At 47.5% G+C, this 24751-nt stretch overlaps 1 protein-coding gene across 4 annotated transcripts; it reads right to left on the reverse strand.

The window, feature by feature from the left end:
• Nucleotides 1-69: 69 nt before the first annotated feature.
• Nucleotides 70-19380, reverse strand: LOC130888377 (cytochrome P450 2D4-like). 4 transcript variants are annotated; one of them, XR_009058464.1, is made up of 12 exons: nucleotides 19209-19380; nucleotides 11107-11344; nucleotides 9786-9957; nucleotides 9405-9557; nucleotides 9174-9334; nucleotides 8630-8806; nucleotides 8339-8480; nucleotides 7960-8147; nucleotides 7413-7554; nucleotides 5757-7312; nucleotides 3006-3042; nucleotides 70-199 (listed from the first exon to the last, which is right to left on the reverse strand). XR_009058464.1 is itself a non-coding variant. In XM_057791284.1 (11 exons), the coding sequence occupies exons 2-11, from the start codon at nucleotides 11293-11295 to the stop codon at nucleotides 5891-5893; spliced, it is 1491 nt and encodes a 496-aa protein (XP_057647267.1). In that variant the 5' UTR covers nucleotides 11296-11344; nucleotides 19209-19380; the 3' UTR covers nucleotides 5275-5890. The 4 variants fall into 4 exon arrangements, 3 of the variants coding, with proteins under 3 accessions (XP_057647267.1, XP_057647266.1, XP_057647265.1); XM_057791284.1 differs by lacking the exons at nucleotides 70-199; nucleotides 3006-3042 and having other exon boundaries at nucleotides 5275-5925; nucleotides 7181-7312; XM_057791283.1 differs by lacking the exons at nucleotides 70-199; nucleotides 3006-3042 and adding an exon at nucleotides 12630-12782 and having other exon boundaries at nucleotides 5275-7312.
• Between the last annotated feature and the right edge of the window lie 5371 nt (nucleotides 19381-24751).

The following is a 24751-nucleotide window of genomic DNA, read 5'->3' on the forward strand; positions in this document are numbered from 1 at the left end:
GGCCTGCCCAGAAGTTCGTTCCTTCAGCCCCGCGGGCGGCAGGCTCTGAGGCAGATGACGGCGCCACCGTGGCGGTCTTTCCGCAGTGACGGTATATGCTGCTGAACGTATTGTGTGCGTGTCCGAAAAACCGTTTCTTCCAGACGTGGTGTAGATGACAGAGCGCCATCTGGCTTGAATTTTTTGACGTTTCTCAGCCCTGGGAGGCAGATAATAAGATAATAGTGATAACTCCATTTCTATTATCTATCTATCTATCTATCTATCTATCTATCTATCTATCTATCTATCTATCTATCTATCTATCTTACTTGTCATTGCTACGGGAGGCAGGTTATAGTATTAACTCCATTTCTATTTATTTACTTATTTATCTGTTTACCTATTTATCTATTTTAACTTGTCATTGCTTCAGGAGGCAGATAATAGTAATAATCATTTCTATTTTTTTTTTTAACTCACTGTAGTCGTTGCTTTTCATTGTTGTCTGACAGGAACTCTCTGTGTAGACCAGCTCGCTTCAGAACTTTTAGTGACTTCCTTGCCTCTGCAGGTGTGTGCCCGCTGCACTTGGCTGCGGTTGCCTTTTTTTTTTTTTTTTTTATTGTACGAGGGTTTTGCATGCTTGTATGACTGTGCAGCATGTGTGTTTTTGGTGCCTGCAGAGACCAGAAGAAGGCGTGTTTGCCCTGGGAAATGAACCCAGATCCTCTGGAAGAACAGCCAGTGTGCCTAACCGCTGAGCTATCTCTTGAGCCCCCGTGGTTGCGTTTCTTGAAACAGGAACTCGCTGTGTAGCCCTGGTTGGCTTACACTCCTGATTCCCCCACCTCAACCTCCTTGAGTGCTAATACAACTAAGCCTAATAAGCTCCGTTTATACAAGGCATTTTCCATCCCAAACCGTGGAAGCTGGAAGGATCCTTAAATCATCCGTTCTGAGGACCTCTGGCTTTGCTGGCATGTCTCATAAGGTTATCACTGGACGTCAAGTGTGAAGAAAACAGAAACCGCTACGGTGACAAGCGGTTCCCTAAGTGTTTAATGTAGCTTAATCTCATAGCATAGTGTTGTTAGCGTTCTCACTTTCCAGGCAAGGAAAGCATGCAGAACCTCAGTCACTTGTCACATTAGGTCACCTCCCTGCCTGATTCCTGACAAGAAGCCACTGCCTTTTTCTGAAAGCTCAGTTGATAGGGACTTTGAAAGTATTGAGTCAGGGGGTGGGCGGCAAGGCACAGAATTGAGTAGATGAGGACCGAGCTTGCTGTGTGACTCAGCTGGTGTAGCTTTGACCCTATATCACTCAGTCTTTGTCCTATCAAGGGATAGTGGATATTTTTCCATTTAATGTTCTTTTTCATTTATATATATATTTTTAGATTTATTTATTTATTATGTATACAACATTCTGCCTCCATGTATGCCTGCAGGCCAAAAGAGGGCACCAGATCTCTTTACAGATAGTTGTGAGCCATCACGTGGTTGCCGGGAATTGAACTCAGGATCTCTGGAAGAGCAGTCAGTGCTCTCAACCTCTGAGCCATCTCTCCAGCTCCCATTTAATATTCTTGAAAAACATTTGTGTGTGTGTGTGTGTGTGTGTGTGTGTGTGTGTGTGTGTGTGTAGAGATCAGAAGAAAACTTTCAAGAGTTTTCCGTGTGGTCCTAGGGTTTGAATTCAGGTCATTAGTCTTGGTGGCAAATGCCTTCACCCATGGAGGTATTCTGCCAGCCCGTATTTGTTTATTTTAGTGGGTATACAATCCCTGTATACAGGAACTGGAAGAGACAGTTCAGCCAGCAGAGGGCTTGTTATGCATCTCAGTTAGGGTTTCTATTGCTGCAATCAAACACCACGACCAAAAAGTAAGTTGGGGAGGAAAGAGTTTGCATGACTTACACCCCAACATTGCTGCCCATCACCAAAGGAGTCAGGACAGGAACTCACATAGGGCAGGAACCTGGAGGCAGGAGCTGATGATGCAGAGGCCATGGAGGGTGCAGCTTACTAATTTGCTTCCCATGGCTTGCTCAGCCTGCTTTCTTATAGAACCCAGGACCACCAGCCCAGGGATGGCCCCACCCACAATGGGATGGACCCTCTCTCATTGATCACTAATTTAAAAGAATACTTTATGTGGCTGGGATGTAAAATAAATGAATAAAAAATGCCTTACAACTGGATCTTATGGAGGCATTTTCTCAATTGATGCTCCTTCCTCTCTGATGTCTCTAGCTTGTGTCAAGTTGACATAAAACCAGGTAGCACACTATACACGCGTGAGGATCTGATTTCAAACCTAACACCAGTGTAAAAGGCTGGAAATGATGGTCTTTAGGGGTCGTGGAAACAGGTAGATCCCTGGGGGTTTGATTGCCATCCAGAGTAGCCTAATCAGGAAGTCTTGGGTCCCAGGGAGAGATCCTGTCTCGAAAACCAAACCAAACCAAAACAAAACAAAAAACAAAAAACCCCGGATGGCTCCTAAGGAAGGACATCAGAGATTGACCTTTGCTTTCATGCATACCCTCATACACACACACACACACACACACACACACACACACACACGTATACAGCAATGCCCCATATATATAACTAATTTTATGCTGTATAGTAGAGCTGATGAATTACTGCCTAATGACATTCTAATATGGTAACTGCACCATACATTATGGATATGTTTTTTTTAAAACATTTTTTAATATTTATTTATTTAGTATACAATATTCTGTCTGCTTGTGTGCCTGCAGGCCAGAAGAGGGCGCCAGACCTCATTACAGATGGTTGTGAACCACCATGTGGTTGCTGGGAATTGACCTTTGGAAGAGCAGGCAATGCTCTTAACCACTGAGCCATCTCTCCAGGCCCCATTATGGATATCTTAAGGGTGATGTAAACAAACTTATAGTACTTCAGTCAAAGTACAACATGCACAACTATGCTCAGCACACAGCACTTAATAATTATTGGTTTGTATATTCACTATTTGTTCTACTTACAGTTCTATTGCTGTGAGGACACCATGACCAAGATAACCTATAAAAGAAAGCATTTAATTGGGGGTTTGCATACAGTTTCTGGGAGTTAAGTTCATGATGATCTTGGTGGGAAGCATGCCAGCAGGCAGGCACGACACTGAAGCAGTAGCTGAGAGCATCTCTCTCTCTCTCTCTCTCTCTCTCTCTCTCTCTCTCTCTCTCTCTCTCTCTCTCTCTCTCTTTCGTTTTTTCCAAGACAGGGTTTTTATGTGTATCTCTGTCTGTCATGGAACTCACTCTATAGATCTGCCTGGCCTTGAACTCACAGAGATCTGCTTGCCCCTGTTTCCCGTGTGCTGGTATTAAAGGCATGTGCCAACATCACCCAGTAAGAATTTATATCTTAGGTACAAGTTAGAGACAGGGAGAGACAAGGCCTGGCCTGGGATGTTGAAACCTCAAAGCCCACCACCAGTGACACATCTTCTCCAACAAGGGCCACACCTACTCCAACAAGGCCATACCTCCTAATCCTTCCTAGAACAGTTCCACCAGCTAGGGACCTAGCATTCAAATATATGAGCCTATGGGGGCTAAACCACCATATTACTGATGACTTTTATTTTGTGAATTTTTTCTTTCCTTCTTTTTTTCTCTCCCCTCCTTTATATTTTAACCTGGCAACCTGAAACTCTCTGTATAATTCCATGTTGTCGGGTTCACAAACTACCATAACTCAACTCTAGCAGTAGGGAGTCCAGTACCCTTTTCTAGTCCCCATTGAACATCTGAACACATGTGACACACACATACATGCACACACACACACAAACACAAGTCTTTAAAATTTATAAAGACTTGCTCTTGCTTCTGTAGCACACAAAATAAAATTGGAAAAAAACAAACAGAAAAGATTGACTTGGTCACTGTGCAGGGATAGCATACAAATTTCTTAAGCATTTAATATTTTTATATAAATGACCCCAGAAATTCTAAAGATAATCATGCTATAAAACATAGACTCAAAGAGACTAAATAACAACGAAGGCTCAAGGGGGACACATGGATCTCACTGGGAAGGGAAATAGAAGAGATTACAAGGGTAAACTCGGGGTGGGTGGGGATACGAACAGGAGGGAATGCGGGGTGGGGGAGAGAGAACTGGGAGAGATGACTGGAATTGAGGGCCATTTCAATGGTGAGGTATAACACTAGTGTAGTTGTAACTCCCGGGATCCCATGAGGGTGATCTGGGAAAGACTCCTAGCACTGGGAGACGGGGACCTGAACTGGCCGTCTTCTATACCCCGGCTTCTAGTGGAGGGTCGTGACACCAACCCAGCCACAGAACCCTCAGCCTACGATTTGTCCCGCCTGCAAGATGTGCTGGGGTAGAGTGGTGCGGAATTTGTAGGAGTGACCAAACAATGACTAGTCCAACCTAAATATAATAATTAGCCAGGGGTCCAGAGCAGAGACTGGTATCAGTTGTTAGATTTTGATGTTCTTCTCTTATTCATTTTTATTTTGATTTTTCGAGACAGGGTTTCTCTGTGGTTTTGGAGCCTGTCCTGGAACTAGCTCTTGTAGACCAGGCTGGCCTCGAACTCCCAGAGATCCGCCTGCCTCTGCCTCCCGAGTGCTGGGATTAAAGGCGTGCGCCACCACCGCCCGGCTCTTATTTTTTTTTTAAAGGTTATTTTTGATCATGGCTAAATCTTTTTGATTATCTCCGATTGACAGGCATAGAAGTAACAAGTTTATTTTTGTTTGTTTGGGTTTTTTTTTGTTTCTGTTGGCTTTTTAAAGTGTTATATAGAGACTTTCTTGTCTCATAAAGAGGAGGTCGAATCCCTCTTCATTCTGAAGAACAAACTCGGTTAAAGAATCTAACTGGAGCCGGGCGATGGTGGCGCACGCCTTTAATCCCAGCACTTGGGAGGCAGAGGCAGGTGGATCTCTGTGAGTTCGAGACCAGCCTGGTCTACAGAGCAAGTTCCAGGACAGGCTCCAAAGCCACAGAGAAACCCTGTCTCGAAAAACCCAAAAAAAAAAAAAAAAGAATCTAACTGGACTTCCAGACTGGAAGCAGAATTTTTAGATGGCTCAAGTCTATGCTTCCATGAGTATTGAGGGTTTTTTTTTTTTTTGTTTTTTTGTTTTTTTGGTTTTTCGAGATAGGGTTTCTCTGTGGCTTTGGAGCCTGTCCTGGAACTAGCTCAGTAGACCAGGCTGGTCTCGAACTCACAGAGATCCGCCTACCTCTGCCTCCCGAGTGCTGGGATTAAAGGCGTGCCCCACCATCGCCCGGCGAGTTTGAGTTTTTAAAAAAGTTTTTATTCCCCATAACTAGGGCTGAAGTTTCAACCGCAGTGGAGCACATGATGCTCGACCCCACCAATACAAGAATGGGGGCAGCTTGTTGTGCTTGGGGAGGCCAGGAACCTAGATTGAGGTGGGCCTCATGGCCACCATTGCTGCCAGCATTGCCACAGCAACAGCAGCAGATGCTACCTGTGAGCCTGCAGGAAGTTGTGGACCACGGAGATACTGGGACAGGACCCTACCATTTAGATGTTTCTCCAGTCAACAGAACTGACAGAAATAGAGATGCACAGAGAGACACACAGTAAAGACAACCAGGGGTGGCCACCACACATTCATACACCTGAGCAGACCAGGGGAGTCTGGTGATGTCTCACATGGATCCCAGACGCTGGATCAGCAGCGCCCTGTTGTACTTTAAACAGAAGGCTCCTTACCCAGACTTACCATTGCGGGTAACAGACGAGGTGACATTAGAATTTGTTTTCCTATTGCAGTGGAGGAGACTCCTCCAAAACTTTAGGCAGAGGTTGATCAAAGGGAGTCATAGGGTCCCGGAAAGTCTTCCTTTTCTGCACCCCTTAGGAGTTCCTTGACGTCTGCACTCTTCCCTGCTCTGAGGATCAGACAGAGACCCCCAGTGTCTCAAGGTCTAGTCGCTGGGGATCTTGGTGGAACATTTAGAAATGTCGTGGGGTATCCACCAGAAGACGGCTCAGACACAGGTCTAAGCTAATAGACAGGCTTTAGTAGCCGGCTGGTGACTACACTGAGTGTTCAGGATCCCAGTGCAGTCCTAAGTTTTTCTAAAGGTGAGCTTTTTTTTTTCTTTTTTAAGAAAATAAAACCCATATCCTGGACTGACAAATATCAGTTAACAAGAAGAGTTAGCCAGAAGCAAAACTACAGAAGCCAAAAAGCAAGGTTAGTGCATTTAGAGACTTTCCCAGAACTATGAACTTCAGTGGCTTGGGTGTTTGCTTTCATTATGGCAAGAGGTGCTGTCGGTGTGCTGAGTTTTATGGCAGGAATGGTAATTCCATCCTGGAGAAGGTTGTGCTAAGGTCTGGGGATCTCCTAAGGTCTGGGAGCCTGTTACAACACCGAGCTTGCTGGTTCTACCAAGCTTTGTCTCACCTTCTCACTGTGCAGGGGCCTGGACACCAGTAACCCTAATGGGTCATAGTGGTGACTAAGAAGCTTGGGAGGTAACCCATACTGGACACCCATAAAGTGTTTTAAGGAAGCAGCTGGTACCTGATGACTAACCTTGGGCACTTAACCTGGCGTATCATTTCCAGCCTTCCTGACTTCTCTGCAGCTCTAGAATATCATGGAAGTTAGGCAGTAGTTGTGATGATGCTCACTGAGCAGTTAGCCTCAGCTGTGTGGCGGGTGGAAGGGGTCTGCAATGGGGGCTTCTAGGAGGAATTATGCCTTCCCTTCTGTGTAACTGACACTGTCACCTATCAGCAGTCCTTTTTGGCTCTGCTTCCAGGTGTTGGCATCTATGTACAAATATTGTCAATTTGGGTGAGAAAAGTGAGGGTTGGGGGGGGGAAAGGAATGGGAAGGTATCATTCTCTGAGGTTCAACAGACCAGCCCTTCCCTTGGGGTCACATGGTGATGTAATAGTAGGGAGTTGTGAATGTCCAGGGGATTGGGGTCACATGGTGGTGTAATAGTAGGGAGTTGTGAATGTCCAGGGGAGCCTACAGAGATTCCATCCCAGCCTGGATATCTATGGGGATGGTTTAGTTCAGAGTAAAATGATTTATTGCACATTAGGACCTCAGCAGGGCAGTGAGATTTTGTCCTTCCTCTTAGCGGGGAAAAGCACAGAGCTGGTACGGGGATGGGGCTGTCATACCCCTGAAGACCCCATGGTCGCTGGGTCGGGGCTGTCCGCTGGGCACCGAGAAGCTAAAGCGCTGCAGGAGGCAGGTGAAGAAGAGGAAGAGCTCCATGCGGGCCAGGGGCTCCCCCAGGCAAGCTCGGCGGCCTGTGGGTGGGAGAGGGGCTCAGTCAGTCTGGGGCCTGATGGATGCTCTGCCCTCCAAGGAACCCTGGGAACAGACATGGAGACAGGCATCCCACAGGACCTGCTGAGAATGGCATGAAGGCCTCATGTTTCACAAAGTGGCCCTGGGCATCCAGGAAGTGCTCAGGATGGAAGTGGAGGGGCTTCTCCCAGACAGTCTCATCCTTCAGCACTGAGGACAGGTTGGTGATGAGGGTCGTCCCCTGGCAGGAGGCACATGGTGTGAACATGGACCGGGATGGGGACACTATGATCACATGTACAGTCTCTACCTCAAATACTTTATCCTTTCATATAACCCCAGATCTAGAAGCTTCTTAGCCCTCTCTTTGATACTAAGACAGGGATAAGTGACAAGTGACATAGGTGTAAATCTGTCACCTGTACTTGTAGGTAGTGACTGCTACAACCACCCTAGCCATGTTTTAGCCTGCTTGATTTTCTAGCTGGGGTTCTGCTGTACAGTTCTTGTTACTGTTCCACTTCCCATACTCACCAGGGGAAGGTTGGTACTGTGCAGTTGAGAATGGATTGCCTAGATTCCAGTCCTTCTCAACTGGGCAGCTCAGGCTGCTAGCTGGCTGGACGTTGGAGGGCCACAGGCCTACCTTAGGGATAAGGAAGCCCTGCAATTCAATGTCACGAGATGTCTTGTGAGGTGCTCCAAGTGGGAGGATGTCACCAAATCGCTGCACCTCATGAATGACAGCATTGGTGTAGGGCATGCGGGCCTGGTCTGCCATCTCTGGACACCGCGCCTGCCCTATGACTTCATCAATTTCCTGTTGGACATGGCCTGGAGAAACAGCATCCCCCTGTTAAGGAGCCCCAGGCAGATGCCCCTTGTCCCTCTACTACCTCTGTGTTAAGGGCTGGGTCCATGGGAAAAAGATGGCTGTCACCCTTGCTGAAGTCTCTCTGGGTCAAGTGTCCCAGGTGAGCTTAAGCGGTGTGCCTCACCCCTCCTTTCTTCCCAGCCCGACTCACTCTGCACATCCGGGTGCAGGATCATGAGCAGCAGGGCCCAGGACAGCGTGATAGAAGAGGTCACCATCCCTGCAGTGAACAGGTCAGCCACCACCATACGCAGGTTCTCATCATTGAAGCTGCTCTCAGGGTTTCCCTTGGCCTGAGCCAGGCAGAAATAGTAGACTCAATGGGGAGAGGCAGACCCTCAGTGGCTTCCCATAGTCATCCCCAGGCAACCCAGGTGCTGAGTCACTTGGTGATACACAGGACATCAGCCCACAGCCCCTGGCCCCATCTCTTGCCAATCACCTTCTCCACCTCTGTCAGGAAGGCATCAGTCAGGTCTCGGGGTGGCTGGGTAGGGTCCCGGGTCATCTTGTGCTCAGTTAGCAGCTCATCCTGCAGGGCCATGAAGGCCTTTTTTCCAGAGAAGACCTTGTCAGGCAGCCCTGGGATGTTCAGGAGCACTGGGATCCCATTCAAGAGCTGTGAACAACAGAGAGGACCAATAGTGGGACCTGGGTGCTCCCTGTGCTGTGCTCTCCTAGAACAGTCTTGTTCCCAGACTCCTCCAGGATAAACTAGTGACGTAGTCCCTCCCAGTGTGAGTCTCTAAACTTCCTGTTTGCCCTGAGCTTCCAGAAGGGCTATCATACTGTGGAAATTGCAGGCTTGTGTGCCTTCCACAGGTATTCACCATTTCCAAGCACTTGTCCCCAGTCCATCCTCTCCCCTCCCATTGAAGTTCGTCCAGCTCCTCCCAAATGCCCTCTCCCTGTCAGTCCTGCATGTTGATCATCTTCCTGAGATTTATGTATGTACACATAACCACTGTATGTAGTTATCTGGGTACCATGGACAGGAAGCCAGATTCCTGGTCAATAGTATCCTTCAACAAGTTCAGAAGCCTGATGAAGCGTGGGTCATCATACTCAAATCGGCAGGCGTAGAGGAGGGATGCAATCACATTGCACACTGCTTTGTCCAATAGGGCGTTAGGGCTGAAAGGGTGTCCTGTGAGTGGAAATGCCAGTCAGGGTGTTTGCTGTCTATCCACACTTGTACCCACCAATCCATCACCTACCATTATAGTTGGTGAAGGCAGCACAGAGGCATCTGGCCTCCTCGGTCACCCACTGCTCCAGTGACTTCTTGCCCAGGCCAAAGTGACGAAAGGTGGACACAGAGAAGCGCCTCTGCTGACGCCAGGCAGACCCATACTGTGCTTGGAGCACACCTGGAAGACCACACCTATGCCTGAGAACCTCATCCTCTTTTCTGCTCCTGCCCCACTTTATCACCGCTATAGTCTTTATCACTACTCTAAGATCCTCTGTCCATCCTGTCTGCCTTTGCTGTCTTTTCTCTGTGCCCGTCCCTCTCCCTCTATTGGTCCCAAACTGTCTTTAATCCCCGAACCCTCTAGTTTCCATTTCCCACCACGTTTGTCATATTCTGCATTTGCCTTGAGAACGCGGTCCAAAGCCCACGTGGTCACTGCTATGCAGTAGTGGCCGGTCAGCAGTGTCCTCGCTGTGTCTCACCAGTGCCTCACGCAGGGCTGTCAGTCCATTTAGGACAACCACTGGCTCAAAGGCCAGCTGTAGGCTGAACAGATCCCCAAAGCGGCATCGCAGCTGTAGGCAAGGAGTTAGTGCATTACTGGCAAGCCCGGATCCCTGTGCTTAACTGTACTGATAGGACCTGGCAGGGCGGTCCAGTAGTGAGTCTCACAGAAGGATGAAATCTGGTATTATTTGTCTAGGGAGTCACCTACAACTCTTTATCAGTCACTTCACCATGATCTTGCTAGTGCCACACATGCCAACTGATCTACTAGCATCCCCATGTCTAGATGAGGAAACTAAGACTCATGGATGTTAGTAGGGAGTCTGAGAATCTGAACTAGCAAAAGGATGGAAACAGTAGCTGCACCTCTCTCAACTTTGATTTTCTGACAGAAACACTTGTTCAGGATCATGGCCTCTCCTACATTCTCAAAGCATTTCCCTCTGGTGGAATGAAAAGGAATGTGAAACCTATATAACTTGATTTTCCTTTAATTTTTATTGTGTGTTCGTGCATGTGGGAGTGTGTGCGTGCGTGTGTGTGCATGTTTGAGCCAAGGTCTCAGTATGTAGTCTTGGCTATCTAGGAACTAGCTATGTGGACCACGCTGGTGTTGAACTCACAGAGATTTGCTTGCCTTTGCCTCCTCTGAGTGCTGGGATTAGAGATCTGTACCACTATGTTGGGCTTTCATTCCTTTAAAGATTTTAGAGTTTGTTTTTGCAACATTCTCATTTTGTATCATGGGCTAGCCTGGAACTCAATATGATAGACCAGGCTTGCTTAGAATGCAAATAAATATGTCTGCCTCTGCCTCCCAAGTACTGGGATTAGAGGCATGCATCACCGTGACACCTGGCTCTCAAGTTTTGGTTTTAGAGATAGTGTCATTATGTAGCTTAAGGTGGCCTGGAATTTATAACCCACCTGCCTTAGTCTCCCAAATCAGGCATGTTGGAATTAGGATGCAGCCCCAGCACCATCACCACCGTTCTGTCATGTTCACTAGATCTCAGACTGGCTGTTAGGTCCCATCCCACCTCCTGGCCGTTGCCTTTGGGAAGTCCAGGCTGTCCTCAGGACTTACATCACTCTCCACAAGGGAAGGAAGCCTCTTCACTTGCTTTGTCCTTGGGACCAGCTCCTGTGCAGCATGAAGTTGCACTACCACCCACTGTGTTCTGATGACCTCTCCTGACCTCCAATAATTCCCTTACCTTTTGGAAGCCCGCTGGCATATTCTGGAAGTCCACCTGCAGCAGGTTCCCAAGCACAGGCAATGGCGTAGGGCCTGGTGGATAGCGGGCAGTCCAGCGGTGGCGCCGGTGCATTAGGTCCACCAGAAGCAGGAAGATGACCAAGAATATGGCCACGGACCACAGCTCAGCCCCAGTCAGCAGCCCCATGCCTGCCCCTATGCTGTCTGGAAACACTTCTTGGTCCTCACTCCAGCCCCTAGGACCAGGAAAAATAGTATTATCACATGCTCAGCACTCCCATGGCCTGGGCTGGACCTTTAGAAAGGAGTCAGTGTTGCCCTTTGCCCTCTGCTTTATAGCCAAGCTGCTGTGTTATCAGTTCAGAGTGCAAGGCAGGGCAAGGCAGGCCAGGGGCAGTGGTAGCCTTAGAGGTACCTGCCTTCTAGGTCCTTAAGAGCTTATGTAGGGGATGGGGACAGAAATCTGGGGAAACCATGTAAGCTTAGCATGCTGCTTGTGCTTATCTGGGTACAGGGACCTAGTGGGCAGGTCTCCCTCTGCTCAGGCACTTGGTCAAGAGGAGGTATATAGACAACAGAACTTAGAGTGGCTTGGAGTGTTGCCTCAGTCTGGAGTGGGACTTTCCTGGAGGCTTCATTGGAGGACTTGGTTGGCAGTGGGCGAGCAGCCTGAATGGCACAGCAGGACACTTGGCTGTGGGGACAGGTGCCTGGTATGGTGAGTGAGGGGCACTCACTGGGAGGAGGGCAATAGCTGATCACTGATATCAGCGCATCAAGTCCTCTAGGAGCAGGAAGGTGGTCAAGGTCAGGCTACAGAAAGTTTCCCTGACCAGCAGCCCACCCCAGGGATGCCAGGGCACACACGCAGCCTTCCACAGTTCAGATACCTGGCACAGGTAGGACGCTTACCACATCCTGGGCATTTGGACATCTGGGGCTTTATCCTTCTAAAGGCGCAGAGATGCCCTTTGTCCTCGCTTTGAGTCAAGCTGCTACATTGTCTGTGCAGCCAGAAGAAGCACACAGAGTAGGAGGACGGAGGAAGGGGCAGCTACAGAGGCTGTTCCCTTTCTTTCCCTCTCTAGGTACTTCCAAGGACTGGAACCACCCCTGCTCCCAGGCACCCTTTCACAAACTCTAGTCACTTCTGGAGGGACAGTGTCACTCCTGCCTCTAACTGCCATTAGAAACCAGATGCTAATGCTGTGATGGCCCTCGCCATGGTGAGTTGCTTCTTTCTTGCTTCCAGATTTCTGCTCTTTGATAACTGTGTTAAAACTGTACAGAAATTGTTCTGCTGGAAGCTGTCTGCGGAGTTTTTATTAGTTAACGTCTTTCACATCTGTAAGGAAATAACCTGTCACGAGCCAACAAGGGACCTGGGGGCTGTTTTGGTTTACAATCTGAGGGCACAGTCCATCATGATGGGAAACGCCTGGGGGTGGGGCATCTCAAAGCTGTGGTGGCAGGAGCATGGGACAGCCAGTCTCCAACAGTCAGTCAGCAGGAGATACACACCTTCAGATAGCAGGAGGAGATCAATACGGATGCCCAGCTCGCTTCCTCCTTTCTCCCTTTTATTCAATCTGTGGTACCACCAACATCCAGGTAGATCTTTTTGCCTTAGTTAAAGCTCACTGGAAACTCCTTACAGAAACACTCAGGTACATCCTAAGAGATAAATGTGGTCAAGCTGAAAATTTAAATTCAGTACTATAGAGTTCCTTGAAATTTCTTATACACAGGGATTATTGGCTTCATCAAAAAAAAATTTTTTTTTTGAGACAGGGTTTCTCTGTGTGTAGCCCTTGCTGTCCTGGAAATATTTCTGTATACCAGGCTGGCCTTGAACTCACAGAGATCCGGCCGCCTCTGCCTCTGCTTCCCGAGATTAGAGGTGTCTGCCAGTTGCTTCATCACATTTTTAACTGGGCCTGCACGACAGAGAAGTTGGTCTACATAAAGGTTTCTGGATCACTGCCCTTCCTCTTCATTCTTAATTGCTGCTGCTCAGGTCATTGTCTCTGTGCTTACTGACTCTTACTTCTGACTACTCACATCTGCTCTTGAGAGGCCAAAGGGATTTTCAGTTTGATTACTGTCATTTCCAACTACAGAATTTCTTTTGGTCTCTGTTCTTAGTTTCTGTCTTATTACTGGTATTTGTTAATACTTCAGGTTTTAAATTTTTTTTATGAGTATAGGTGAATGCTGGCAGGTATGTCTGTGCACCTTGTACATGCCTGGTGCCTGCAAAGGCCAGAAGAGAACATTGGATCCCCTGGACCTGGAGTTGCAGACAGTTGTGAACTTACAGGTGGGTGCTGGGAATTGAACATGGGTCCTCTGGAAGAGCAGCCCGTGCTCTTAACCGCAGAGCCATCTCTGCAGCCCCAATCTTTTACTTTTGAAAGACATCTTTTAGCATTTTGAACAGATTTCAGTGAGCTAATTTGAAATCTTCATCCAGCGCCTTCAGTGTCAGGGATAGTCTGCACTCACCGTGGATGGACTACTCATTTTGTCTCTTTGGCCTGTCTCATTATTTTGAAACTGGACATTTCAAGCACTACCGTGTGGTTACTCTGCACACAAGATTGTTACTCGGGTTTTTGTTTCTTTGACAAATAAGTTTTAAGAGAAAAACTTAAAAGGATAAAAGATTTATTTTGGCGCATAGTTTCAGGTGTCTCACTCCATGTCAACTTGCTTCATTGCTAAGGGGCTGTGGCCAGACAGAGCATACAGTATTGTGAGCAGACAGACAGAGCATACAGTATTGAGAGCAGACAGACAGGGCATACAGTATTGTGAGCAGACAGACAGAGCATACAGTATTGAGAACAGACAGAGCATACAGTATTGAGAGCAGACAGACAGAGCATACAGTATTGAGAACATGTGGCTGAGCAGAGTGCATCTCATGACAGCTGGGAAGCACTAGGAACAAGATGCAGCCTTCAGTGACATAACCCCAATAACTGACTACTTCCAACCCAGGCCTTGATTCTGCTATGACCTCATCAATGAATTAACCCATTTATTAGACTGAAGCCCTCATGGACCAGCTTACCTCTCAGTATTACCACCACCCAGGGACCATGGCTTTAGTGCAGGAGCCTTTTAGAAGATACTTCTTGTGCAAACCTCAGGAAGAAAAGGAACCCTCCTCCCCACCCTCCAAGACAGGATTTCTCTCTGTAACACTCCTGGCTGTCTTAGAACCCAATTTGTAGACCAGCCTGGCTTTGAAATCACAGAGCTCTGCTGGCCTCTGCTCTAACCATGGCAGCAGCAACAACAACAAAATCTCATGTATGGGTCAGAGAATGAAAAGTCAATGAAGAAACTCAGTAAGCCTTTGTGGTTGGGAACGGTAGGAGGTCATGAGAAACCTCCAGGTATGGAGAGGTTGAGTGACCCTAGAATGGGTACATGAGAATCCCTCATGTGAGGGGACTGAGTGACCCTCGAGTCAAAGGATTTGGAAGACACTTCCAGTATGGGAAACTGAGCAGTTCCAGAAAAAGACAGATCTACAAGATAACTCTTGTATCTTGGGGAGAAAAAAAGATAAACGTGTTTATTTTTCCTCCTATAGCTGTATGTTCTCTTTGTTACCTGAACTTAAGACGTGTGTACGTGTATGCGAGGGACTAAGTTAGACGGATTCCTTACAGGCAGGAAAGAGATGGTAAAGATGTCACACTCCTGGTTTCTGTCTCATCCTCCTGACCCAAGACAGAGGCCTAGGAGCTTGAGACAGGCCTGGCATGTTTTTTCTTCTGAATAGTAGTGCATCCCCGCACCAGTCAACAAGTTTTAAGTTTTAAGATTGGGCCAGAAAACATGAAACATTTTGTTGGGGTGTAGCACGAATAACAAAAACCCAGAGACAGATATTGGGGTTCAGGCTGATGATCAGAAAAGCAAACAGTCAAGCCACTAGAGAAGTCTTGCCTCTACCAAGGCTGGGTGACTGCAGAGAGCTGAGCCTCTACCTCTTCCTGTTTGATATTCCCCTTTAGTGCTGGGATTAAAGGAGTGAGCCATCACGGCCTGGCCTCTGGTGGCTTAGTTTTACCTTCTGATCTTCAGGCAAGCTTTATTTATTAAAACATATATAAAATATTGGGGTGGACTTTTAGGCAGTCTGGCTGCTTTTAACTCATCCCTGTTCCTTGTAAGTAACCCCTCACCCCATATGCCTCTTAGTAACTCCAGTAAAAAACCTTTAGTTTATCACACTGTGGTGGTGTTACTTTGGTCTGTTGTGTATCCCACTTCTGGGATGAACAGAACGTGTGTGTGTGTGTGCGTGCATGTGTGCGCGCGTGTGTGTGTATGAGTTGCATTTCCCCAGGAAAAGTCTGTTATTCATCAGCTCTTCAGGAGGAATGCCAGAAAACTGCAGGTCCAGGGCAATGGCCACTGATGGAATAGGGAATTAGGAGGTCGTGATTAAGGACTTGCCTCCCAGCCAGAGCTTCAGTGCATGGATGTGCATGACATTGTTCAGAGCCAGTTTCTCACAAGAGTCAAGGAGCACAGGCACTAACTGAGCCAGGGGACGAGCACGTAGCTTGGCTGGGCTCCTGTGTGGTGTCTCCCCATCCCACAGGTCCTGATTCAGTCTGCCACATGCTACTCATCAAACTGGACGGCCAAAAGCCAGGCCAGACAGCTTCCATCCCTGTACAGCTTGAGTAGTTGGCAATTGCTAGTAATTGCACACTGTAGAGAAAGCTCCCAGGCCTTCTATCTCACTAATCATCAAAATTTAAAGAAAAAAAGTCTGCAATTTTCCTAGTGACCCAGACCCATCGCTGTCTCCTCCAGCCCCACTAGAATGAAGATCATATTTCTTTGTACCATCTGCACAAGTTTGCAACTCAGTGAGTTTGACATTAGCTTTCTGTTCTACTCCTAACCTAAAAAGCTCACAGCCGCTAAGGCAGATTATGGCTGTCTGAAACCAAGATACTTTCCATTGGCCTTTTATGAAAATGCCTTTGTTTGTGGGCAAAGATCCAAACAGGAAGAAAACATCCTTTGTTAAATTACAATCAACCTCGCTGAGTAGTCACAGCGCCAAGGGAGAGCGCACAAGTTACCCTCTCTGTCCTCCCCCCACCCTCTCTGTTGTTTCCGGACCACCGCATTATTTGGCAACCTTGAGGAAGTCACTTAGGAGCTCTGGCTGCTTCCCTAGCTGTGAGAACCATGTCTGGGCTGTTGTCTCTCTGGATGGCAAGTAAGAATGTGCAAGTGGGTACAGAGCACGCACACACTGCACACAGTCCCTGTCTGTCCCTGCAAACGGTGAGGCTGTTGTTCTTTATTCACTAAATTCCCTTGAAATAATAACATTCAAGACGACCCCTGCACTCTAATCTAGCTATGTCACCTGTCCTGGTCTCTTTCTCTTTGAAGGAAAAATTCAAACATAGGAACTAGATTCGAATTTGAGGGGATTAGCATTTATCGAAAACGTTACTTCACACACAGAATTTTGACCAAACAGACATGATGCCTGCTCAAAGTAGCAATGCTGTACCACCCAACAGGTAGACCAAGCAGAAGGATTATAGCACCCACGGATCAGGAACGCCACGATAGTCACATGAAATGTGTTTGGGAAGATGACCCAATATTGCCAAAATGCATCATAACTGCTTTCATGAAAAGGGTCAGGATGCCATTGGCTGTTTCTGCCATGTTTCATGGTCTCCCGTTGCTGATGCTATGTCTGGAGCCAAGGGAAAATGGATGCAAGGCACACAGCAGACACAGGTCTTTACCTGGCTAAGTGTCGTTTCTCACCTATCACAGATGTGACCAGCGAGACTCTGGGAAGGCACCTGCTTCAGAATGACAGAGCGGGACCTCCTGTGTGGTCTGTCAACCCTGACTCTAGGCAGTATGATCCTGGGATCCTCCTTTTAAACCCCAGAGTGTTGCCTGATGCTACAGAGCAGGACAGGCAGTGACTACACACAGCAGAGCACCGGCTCAGGACTGGAGTCAGCATCTTGCCTGAGAGAGCAGCGCTGCTGGAGGAGAGGGGTGTGGGCCTCCTTCTACTGTGCAGCTCTTTACTCCTGTCCCCCAGAAAGAGACTGCCTGAGGGAGAACTCTGACGGGACAGACAGAAGGACAGAAGCCTGTGCGGTGTCCTAGACACTGGAGCACTTCCATTTCACTAGTCTCTTTCTGAGTACTCTTGTGGGGGTACAAGGCATTTTTTTTTAAGCAAACCTCAAAACAGGTCCTCTTCTCCCCACTGTAGGACCACAATCTTCCATTGTGCACCCCTGAGTGCTGTTTTCTCAAAGGCCCGTCTACTTTCAGGACATAGGCAGCAGAATAAATGTCAGGACGCTAACTGCCACATCCCCTAACTGTGTCCTCTGTGTGTAAAAAGACAGCCTGCCCTTTGGACAGCATTTCTGACAGTGGAGACAAATTTCACAGGGTACATCTCTTCTCTCTCTCTCAGACAGCTGAATAGGGTGAGGGGTTTGTAGCTGAGCAAGGAAGTATTGGACCCAGTGCTCTCAAAGCCATAACCTCTAATTTACCACCAGCAAGGTCTTGCCAGCTGTGCCCTAGAGCTTAGAAGTCACGCATGTAACCAGCAGGTTCACTCTGGGCGAGCGAACAGCATAAAAGTCTAACAGAGCACAGGCCGGGGGCCACTGCACTCACTGCCAACACGGTCAGCTGAGGCTTTGGAAAACGTTACATTCAGTCCCTCGGGAAGCATTTTGTTCCATCAGAATTATTCCAGAACGTTTTGTTCTTTGAAGCATTATTTGCACACTCCATGTCTGTCCTTAGGTCAAGCTAAATGGTGGGCAGCTGCTTTTATATCCTCCTCGGAGCTCCATTTCAACTCTTTCTAGATGCTATGGTCACAGCCCTGCAGAAAAAAACAAAATCTCCAACCCCTTCACATCCTCGGGGCTGGGAGGAAGAAATAGTTTAAAAACAGCTGATAGCTTACTCATAATCTCAGCATGTGGGAGCCTGAGGCAGGAGGATTGTATTGATTTTGAGGTCAACCTAGGCTTCAGTATGAAATCTGTCTCAAAACCACAAAACAAACAACTGGAAAGGAAAGCAAATCTCTAGGACTTGAGTCATTGACGACAGGAAAGAATTCTAAGACTAGCAAGGAGACACAGGCTGGACTGTTGGAGAGGGGAGTACAGCAGTATCTGCTGCTGACTTCACACACCAACAAGACCAGGAGATAAAATGCTAAAGTACAACAGGATATTAATTGTGCATTCTAGTTGGTGGTCTGTGGTCGTTTCCTGTCAAATTCCTTGTATGTTTAGTGTAGAATTTCTTGTTTCTGTTTCCTTTTTCTTGTTTGTTTTGAGACAGGATCTCACTATGTAGTTCTGGCTGTCCTGGAACTCACATGCAGACATAAAGACCAGGCTGTCCTGGAACTCAGAGTTTCTCCTGCTCCTGCCACCCGACTGCTGGGATTTTAGGCTCAGTGTAGATTTCTTTTAGTGTTTCCTAATTAATGTTAATGGGTCTTCTAAGATGGCCAGTCACTGACAACAACATTCCTGGGGCAAAGGGAACAAGCAGGGCTGGCAAGGGCCCACTCACCAGCCCCTTCTTCCCTTCCTGACCTTCAGTGAACCCCAAAGGACAAGAAGCAGGGTCTTTGGAGAGAGGTCTGGTTTGCTTAGGTACTGCCTGTGTTCACAAGACCCAGAATACACTCCAAAGGGAAAGTTATACAAAGACCCAGGGTATTAATTCTCCACCCTGCTGTCTTCAGAGCAAGGTCCTCAGCCCTGAAGCCTGGCTATGCTCCTGTTCCAGGGCTCTGTGACTTCTGGGGTGAGCCCCAGGAACCTGCTCTTTATCAGACCCAGGGTGGTTCTGGCATCTTAGCCTTAGCCTGGGACAAAGGAAAACTGCTTTTCCATCCACCCTCAAGGGACAAGAGGCCCTGGGGTTTCCCTCAGCCCACTCTAATAGGGAAAAACACCCAGCCCAAAGGGGAGGGACTGCCACGCTCTAGTGCCAAGGTGACCCCAGTCAGGGGCTGGGTGGGGGTCTGTATCTCACCTCTTCTGCAGCAGAGTGGCAGACTCACAAGCCCAGCCTTGACAGTAGCAGGTCTGAAGCCCAGCGGAGAGCAAGTGGTTTCTGGAGCCCTGGAGGAACTGGAGGAGGAGCTCTGGGAAGCAGAGTTCTGAGGAGGAGGGGTGTGTGAGGAGCAGCAACTCTGAAGAGGAAGGCACAGGGGGAGGAAGCTGGATGCTCTGAGGAAGAGGTGACTTGCCTCACAAATCCACTCCAGGGAGGTGGGAATACTCTGAGAAGGAGCCACTCCGGGGAAGTGGGTGGGGGCACTCTGGGGAGGAGGGGGAGGAGTTCCAAGGATGCCTTCCTGGGGAGGAAATCTGAAATGAGGAGGAGCTCTGAGGAAGAGGCCTTAGTCCTGACAAGTCCTAGGTCAGAGCCTTGCAGTCTCTCCAAGCACCCAGAGACCATTGGGACCTAATAGCTTGTGCTTCCAGAGGAGCCTGGTTTACAGTGGGTCACAGATGGTTCTTGGAGGCACCATGATGAGATTAACAGTTAATTCCCCGTCAGAGACTATGGAGACCAGAAGATACAGGAAAACGCATGCAAATCCTGAAGAATGTCATCCTTTTTTGTCAAGAAAAATTATCCTTCAGGAATTAAGTAGAAAGCAAGACATTTCCAGATAAAAGCTGAAGGGCATCGGTATCAGTGAACTTGCCTTACAAGGCACAGTAGAGGGAGTTCTCCAGGCTGAAATGAAATGTTACCAGCAGTTAACTCAAAGCCCCAGGAGAAATGAGCACAGGGCAGGGTAACAACACCGGGAATAAAAGTGTCAGTGTGCTTCGGGGCTGTAATTCCTTTCTTTTTGCCTGTGTGGCTGCAAACACCAACACATAAAACAATAATTACAAATCTGTGTTCACAAGTATAAATGTATAATCTGTGACAATGAAAGTATAGTGTTAGAGGGACCAAGATGAAACGCACAGACGTTGTATACTACAGAAAGGAAATTGATACTCAAACAAGGGTTTATAAGTTTAAGGTGTTGATTGCCATCTGGATGCTCACTGACCAGCTGTCTTGGAGTGTGTATTGGGGCAGAAAGAAGCAAGGTCCTGCCTCAGTGAGGTGGAAGATGAGAACCATATCCCAGAAGTTATCCTCTGACCTCTGTATTCGCTCAGGGGCCTATCTTCCCCCATCCCATGTACACACCCTAATAGTGAGCATTAAAAGATGGTGATTTAATCCCCAAGGTAAATAATGAAAAACAAAATGTACAAACACGAGAAGAGAATAAAAGAGGAACACTAAGAATATCAACTAAGTCCAAAAAGACAAAGGTGTGGGAGTTAAGGGGACGATAGAAGGAATGCAGAGCTAAAAATACTAAGTGGAGTAGGTAAGAGTCCTTGCTTGCTTTCTGTTGCTGTGTTATGAACACTTTGACCAAAAGAGACTCTGGGGAGGAAAGGGATGATTTCGATTCCCCCTCCAAGTCACAGTCCATCACTGAGGGAAGTCAGGGCAGAAGCTGAAGCAGAAACCATAGAGGATGCTGCATACTAGCTGGTTCATAGCCTTGTCTTTAGCTAGTTTTCTTATCCAGCCCAGGACGTCCTGCCCGGGAAATGATGCCACCTGTGTTGGTTGGGCCTTCATATATCAATTAACAATTAAAGAGACCACAAAAAAATGCCTGCAGGTCAGTATGGCCCAGGATTCTCTAATTTGAGACTCCTTTCTCAGGTAACCCCAGACTGTGTCAAGGTGATAGCTAAAACTGAGCGAGCAAGTATTTCCTCTCAGTAATTAATTGAAGATTAATTGAAGTGAACCTTAGTTAAACTCTCTTATTGAAAGCAGAGACTGAGAAGTCAGTTAAGAAATGAGATCCATATGCATGCTGGTTTCAGGAGAGCCATCAGATACAGCAGAATTAAAAAGTTGAAACTGGAAACATCGGAAATTTGTTCAGTGCCAAAGGTACCCAAACCGAGGTGGCTGTATTGGAGTTTAATAGATGATTAAAAGTTTATGGCGGGAAGAAGATACAGAAACTGCAAATGCACAGTCACACACACACCACATTGATGATGTTAGTCAAGGACAGACGGTATAGATGCTTGTGTCTATAGGATTATGTCACCAGGTGACCTCACAGCCACCTTCGTTTCTGTAAATACTCTATAGTGTCTGCTCAAGGATGCAGTGTGGAGATAATGCTGTTCTCAGACCAGTTACATCCCAAAGTGACATCTGACTGTGTGTATGGAACAAGAGAGACCTAAGTAGACGGGGTAAAAGGGAAAGTTCCAGAGGCGGAGATAGCTGTACAGTCACAGATGAGGGTTATGATGAGTCATAGATGATACCTGACTGTCAACAGTGGAGAGAAACACCACACAGAGGCTTCTTAAGGAAATTCAGGTTTGAACCAATTAGTGCAGAACTTGAATCAGCTGGCCCTCCTAGGCAAGAGAGACACTCAGCCTCAGCATGTGCACATTTTCAAAAGCACGGGATCATTCTCCTGGATCGATTGCATATTAAGCCAGATCCACTTTCAATACCCTTTAAAAACTGGAGTCTTCTGGTTGGGCATGGTAGCATATGCCTGAAATCCCCATGGTAGGAAGGCTACAGCAGAAGGGTTGCTGCAAGTTTGAGGCATTTCAGGCCAGCCTGGGCCACATAGTGAGACTCTGTCTTTAAAAACGTCATAAATAGGATTTCTTGTTGCTGTGGAGCCAGCCTACAAATGCATATATCAGCAGTGAAATGGAAACTAGTAAGCATGCGTGAATAGCAACTGCATCCTGTCAAGCAACCAGAGGGTCACAATTCAAATGAAATCAGACAGTAGTAACCCAAGACCAATGGAAACAACACAGTATGCACACACCAACCACATCCGCATACGGAATTTGAAGGATGCTCACGAAAGTAATTGTAAACACATGACTATAGCAGCCTCATTCATAGTAGCTGAAGGAGGAAGCACAGTGCCTACTGACAGCTGAGTGGATTAAAAAGACAAAAATCTGTAATCTAGACCCCCTAGGGCATGTTTATAACAGCTCCTAGAAACAAATCATAAATACAGTTTTTTTGTTTTTGCTTTTCGAGACAGGGTTTCTCTGTAACTTTGAAGCCTCTTCTTGCTCTGTAGACCTATCTGGCCTTTGAGATCCATCTTTTTCTGCCTCCCGAGTAATGGGATTAAAGGCATGTGCCACCACTGCTGAGCAAAATACAGGTTTTTTCCCCTTAGTTTTTAAAAGATGTATTTTAGTTTAATGTATATGTACCTATACGTGTCGGTGAGACATGTGTCTGTGTGTTTGCCACATGTGTGTGGGTGCCTAGTGTTCTGAGGCCAGAAAAGGATGCTGGATCTCCCGGAGCTGGAGTTATAGGTCTAATGAGTCCCCAACATAGGTGTAGGGGATGGAACTCAGGTCCTCTGGAGAAGCAACAAGAGCTCTTAACCTTGAGTCATCTCCCCAGGTCCTGTAGGCTTTTAAAAATGTATACACAACTATGAGCTTTATTTTATAAGTCAGGTGAGAGATTAATGGTAATAACTAGTGACAGTTATAATCACAGTGGAACCCTCCTCTCAGATATCTCATTGCACGCACACAATACTGCATGTGATGCTGCGGGTTGATGCAAGGATGATGAGCCGGAATGAGAGTGTGGGCATTGTGACATAGCATCAGGACACCATCACCTTCCTCCTTGAACACAGGACTGTGTTACTACAGAGGCAGATCCAGTAACACAAACCCTTATAGTGTCCCTAATAACATGAACACATGGGACAAAGAGCGATGGTGAAAAATATAAGAGATTGGCCGGGTGGTGGTGGCGCACGCCTTTAATCCCAGCACTTGGGAGGCAGAGGCAAGTGGATCTCTGTGAGTTCGAGACCAACCTGGTCTACAAGAGCTAGTTCCAGGACAGGCTCCAAAACCACAGAGAAACCCTGTCTCGAAAAAACAAAAACAAAAACAAAAAAAAACAAAAAAATAAGAAATTTAGTGAGACTCCTCTGAATAGTACACAATTCCAAATCTGAGAATTGTTCATTTATGAAACTTTCCAGGTAATGCTTTTGGACCATGGTTTTCTGCTGTAATTGAAACCAGAGAAGAACGAGTTCTGGGTGAGCACCATTCATTTGCACAGTGGACGCTCGTTCAACTTTAAAGAGCGAGAGTGGGGGGCTGGAGAGATGGCTCAGTGGTTAAGAGCATTGCCTGCTCTTCCAAAGGTCCTGAGTTCAATTCCCGGCAACCACATGGTGGCTCACAACCATCTGTAAGGAGGTCTGGTGCCCTCTTCTGGCCTGCAGACATGCACACAGACAGAATATTGTATACATAATAAAAAAAAAAAAAAAAAAAAAGAGCGAGAGTGATGCCTGCTGAACACCAAGGCGCCTTGAAGACTTAGGTCAGTCACAGACAGCCAGTGCATGACTGCACTCTGGCACTTCACAGAAATAGACGGTGGGATGCTGGGTGCTAAGTTGGACAGATGAAAGAACGGGGAGCTACTGTCCTGGGGTGCAGAGCTCAGTTTTAGCAGATGAAGTGATCTTGGGAGGAATCATGGTGGTGGCTGCACACTGGGACCAAGTGATGCCCCTGAGCTGTGCTCTGCAAATGCGGAGGATGAGCTGTGGTGTGGCTCACCGGAGCTGCAGGCTGAGCATGCATAAGGCCTTGGGTTCAATTCCCAACACCACGAGAACTAGAGTGGTAAGGCTGGTAAATATTAGTGATGTCTAACCAAAATAAAACCAGAAAGACACACAGACAAATGCTTCATGGCCAGGGCAGTCATGTGACCTCAGCTTGGGCAGTTCTGCCCTGAACATTCCAGGACAAATGCTTGAGTCCCTTGGGCCTGTCACTGGATGTTACCTGAGAACATGTTGGTAGCGGTGTCTCCACACAGCTGGGGCTGAAAGTCATTGGCACCATTTATACCAGGAACTGGGTTTAGGAAAGCTGCCTTGGATTGCCCAGTTCTGACTTGGAGGGTCTGGAGACTAAGGTCAGCCAAGTGTGTCCTCCCCCAAGCCATGCTCATGTCTGTGGAACCCCCCATACCTCTGGACGAGACTCTGTGATCTTCCCTGTGAGCAATGCCCTCCACCTGAGTCACATTGGTGGCTGGGAGTCCACCCCCCCGACACACCTGACTGACAGCTGGTTGTGTGATCAGCTCCTGAGCTCTGCTGTCCCTTTTCCTGCTGCTGCTTTTCTTCTCTGTCCTTTCCCTGCAGCCATAACTGTGAGGACAGCAGCCGCCCAGCTCCGGGAGCCTTTCCAGGCGTTTGTGTACCTCAGGGGACCGTGCCGATTCTTAGTGGAAGCCTATTACACCTGTCCCTGAGACCCATGGAGGCCTGACCTCTACCTGCAGTGTGTCACCACCTCAGTCACCTCTCATCGATGGCTCTTCATGGGTGAAATAGGGTCAGCCATCACTCCTGAATCTCAGTCTACCTTTCCCTCTCCTTCCTTCCTCTCCCCCTCCTTCTCTTTTTCCTCTCTTCA

This window comes from Chionomys nivalis, chromosome 17 (assembly GCF_950005125.1).
Source record: "Chionomys nivalis chromosome 17, mChiNiv1.1, whole genome shotgun sequence".
NCBI classification, from domain to species: Eukaryota; Metazoa; Chordata; class Mammalia; order Rodentia; family Cricetidae; genus Chionomys; species Chionomys nivalis.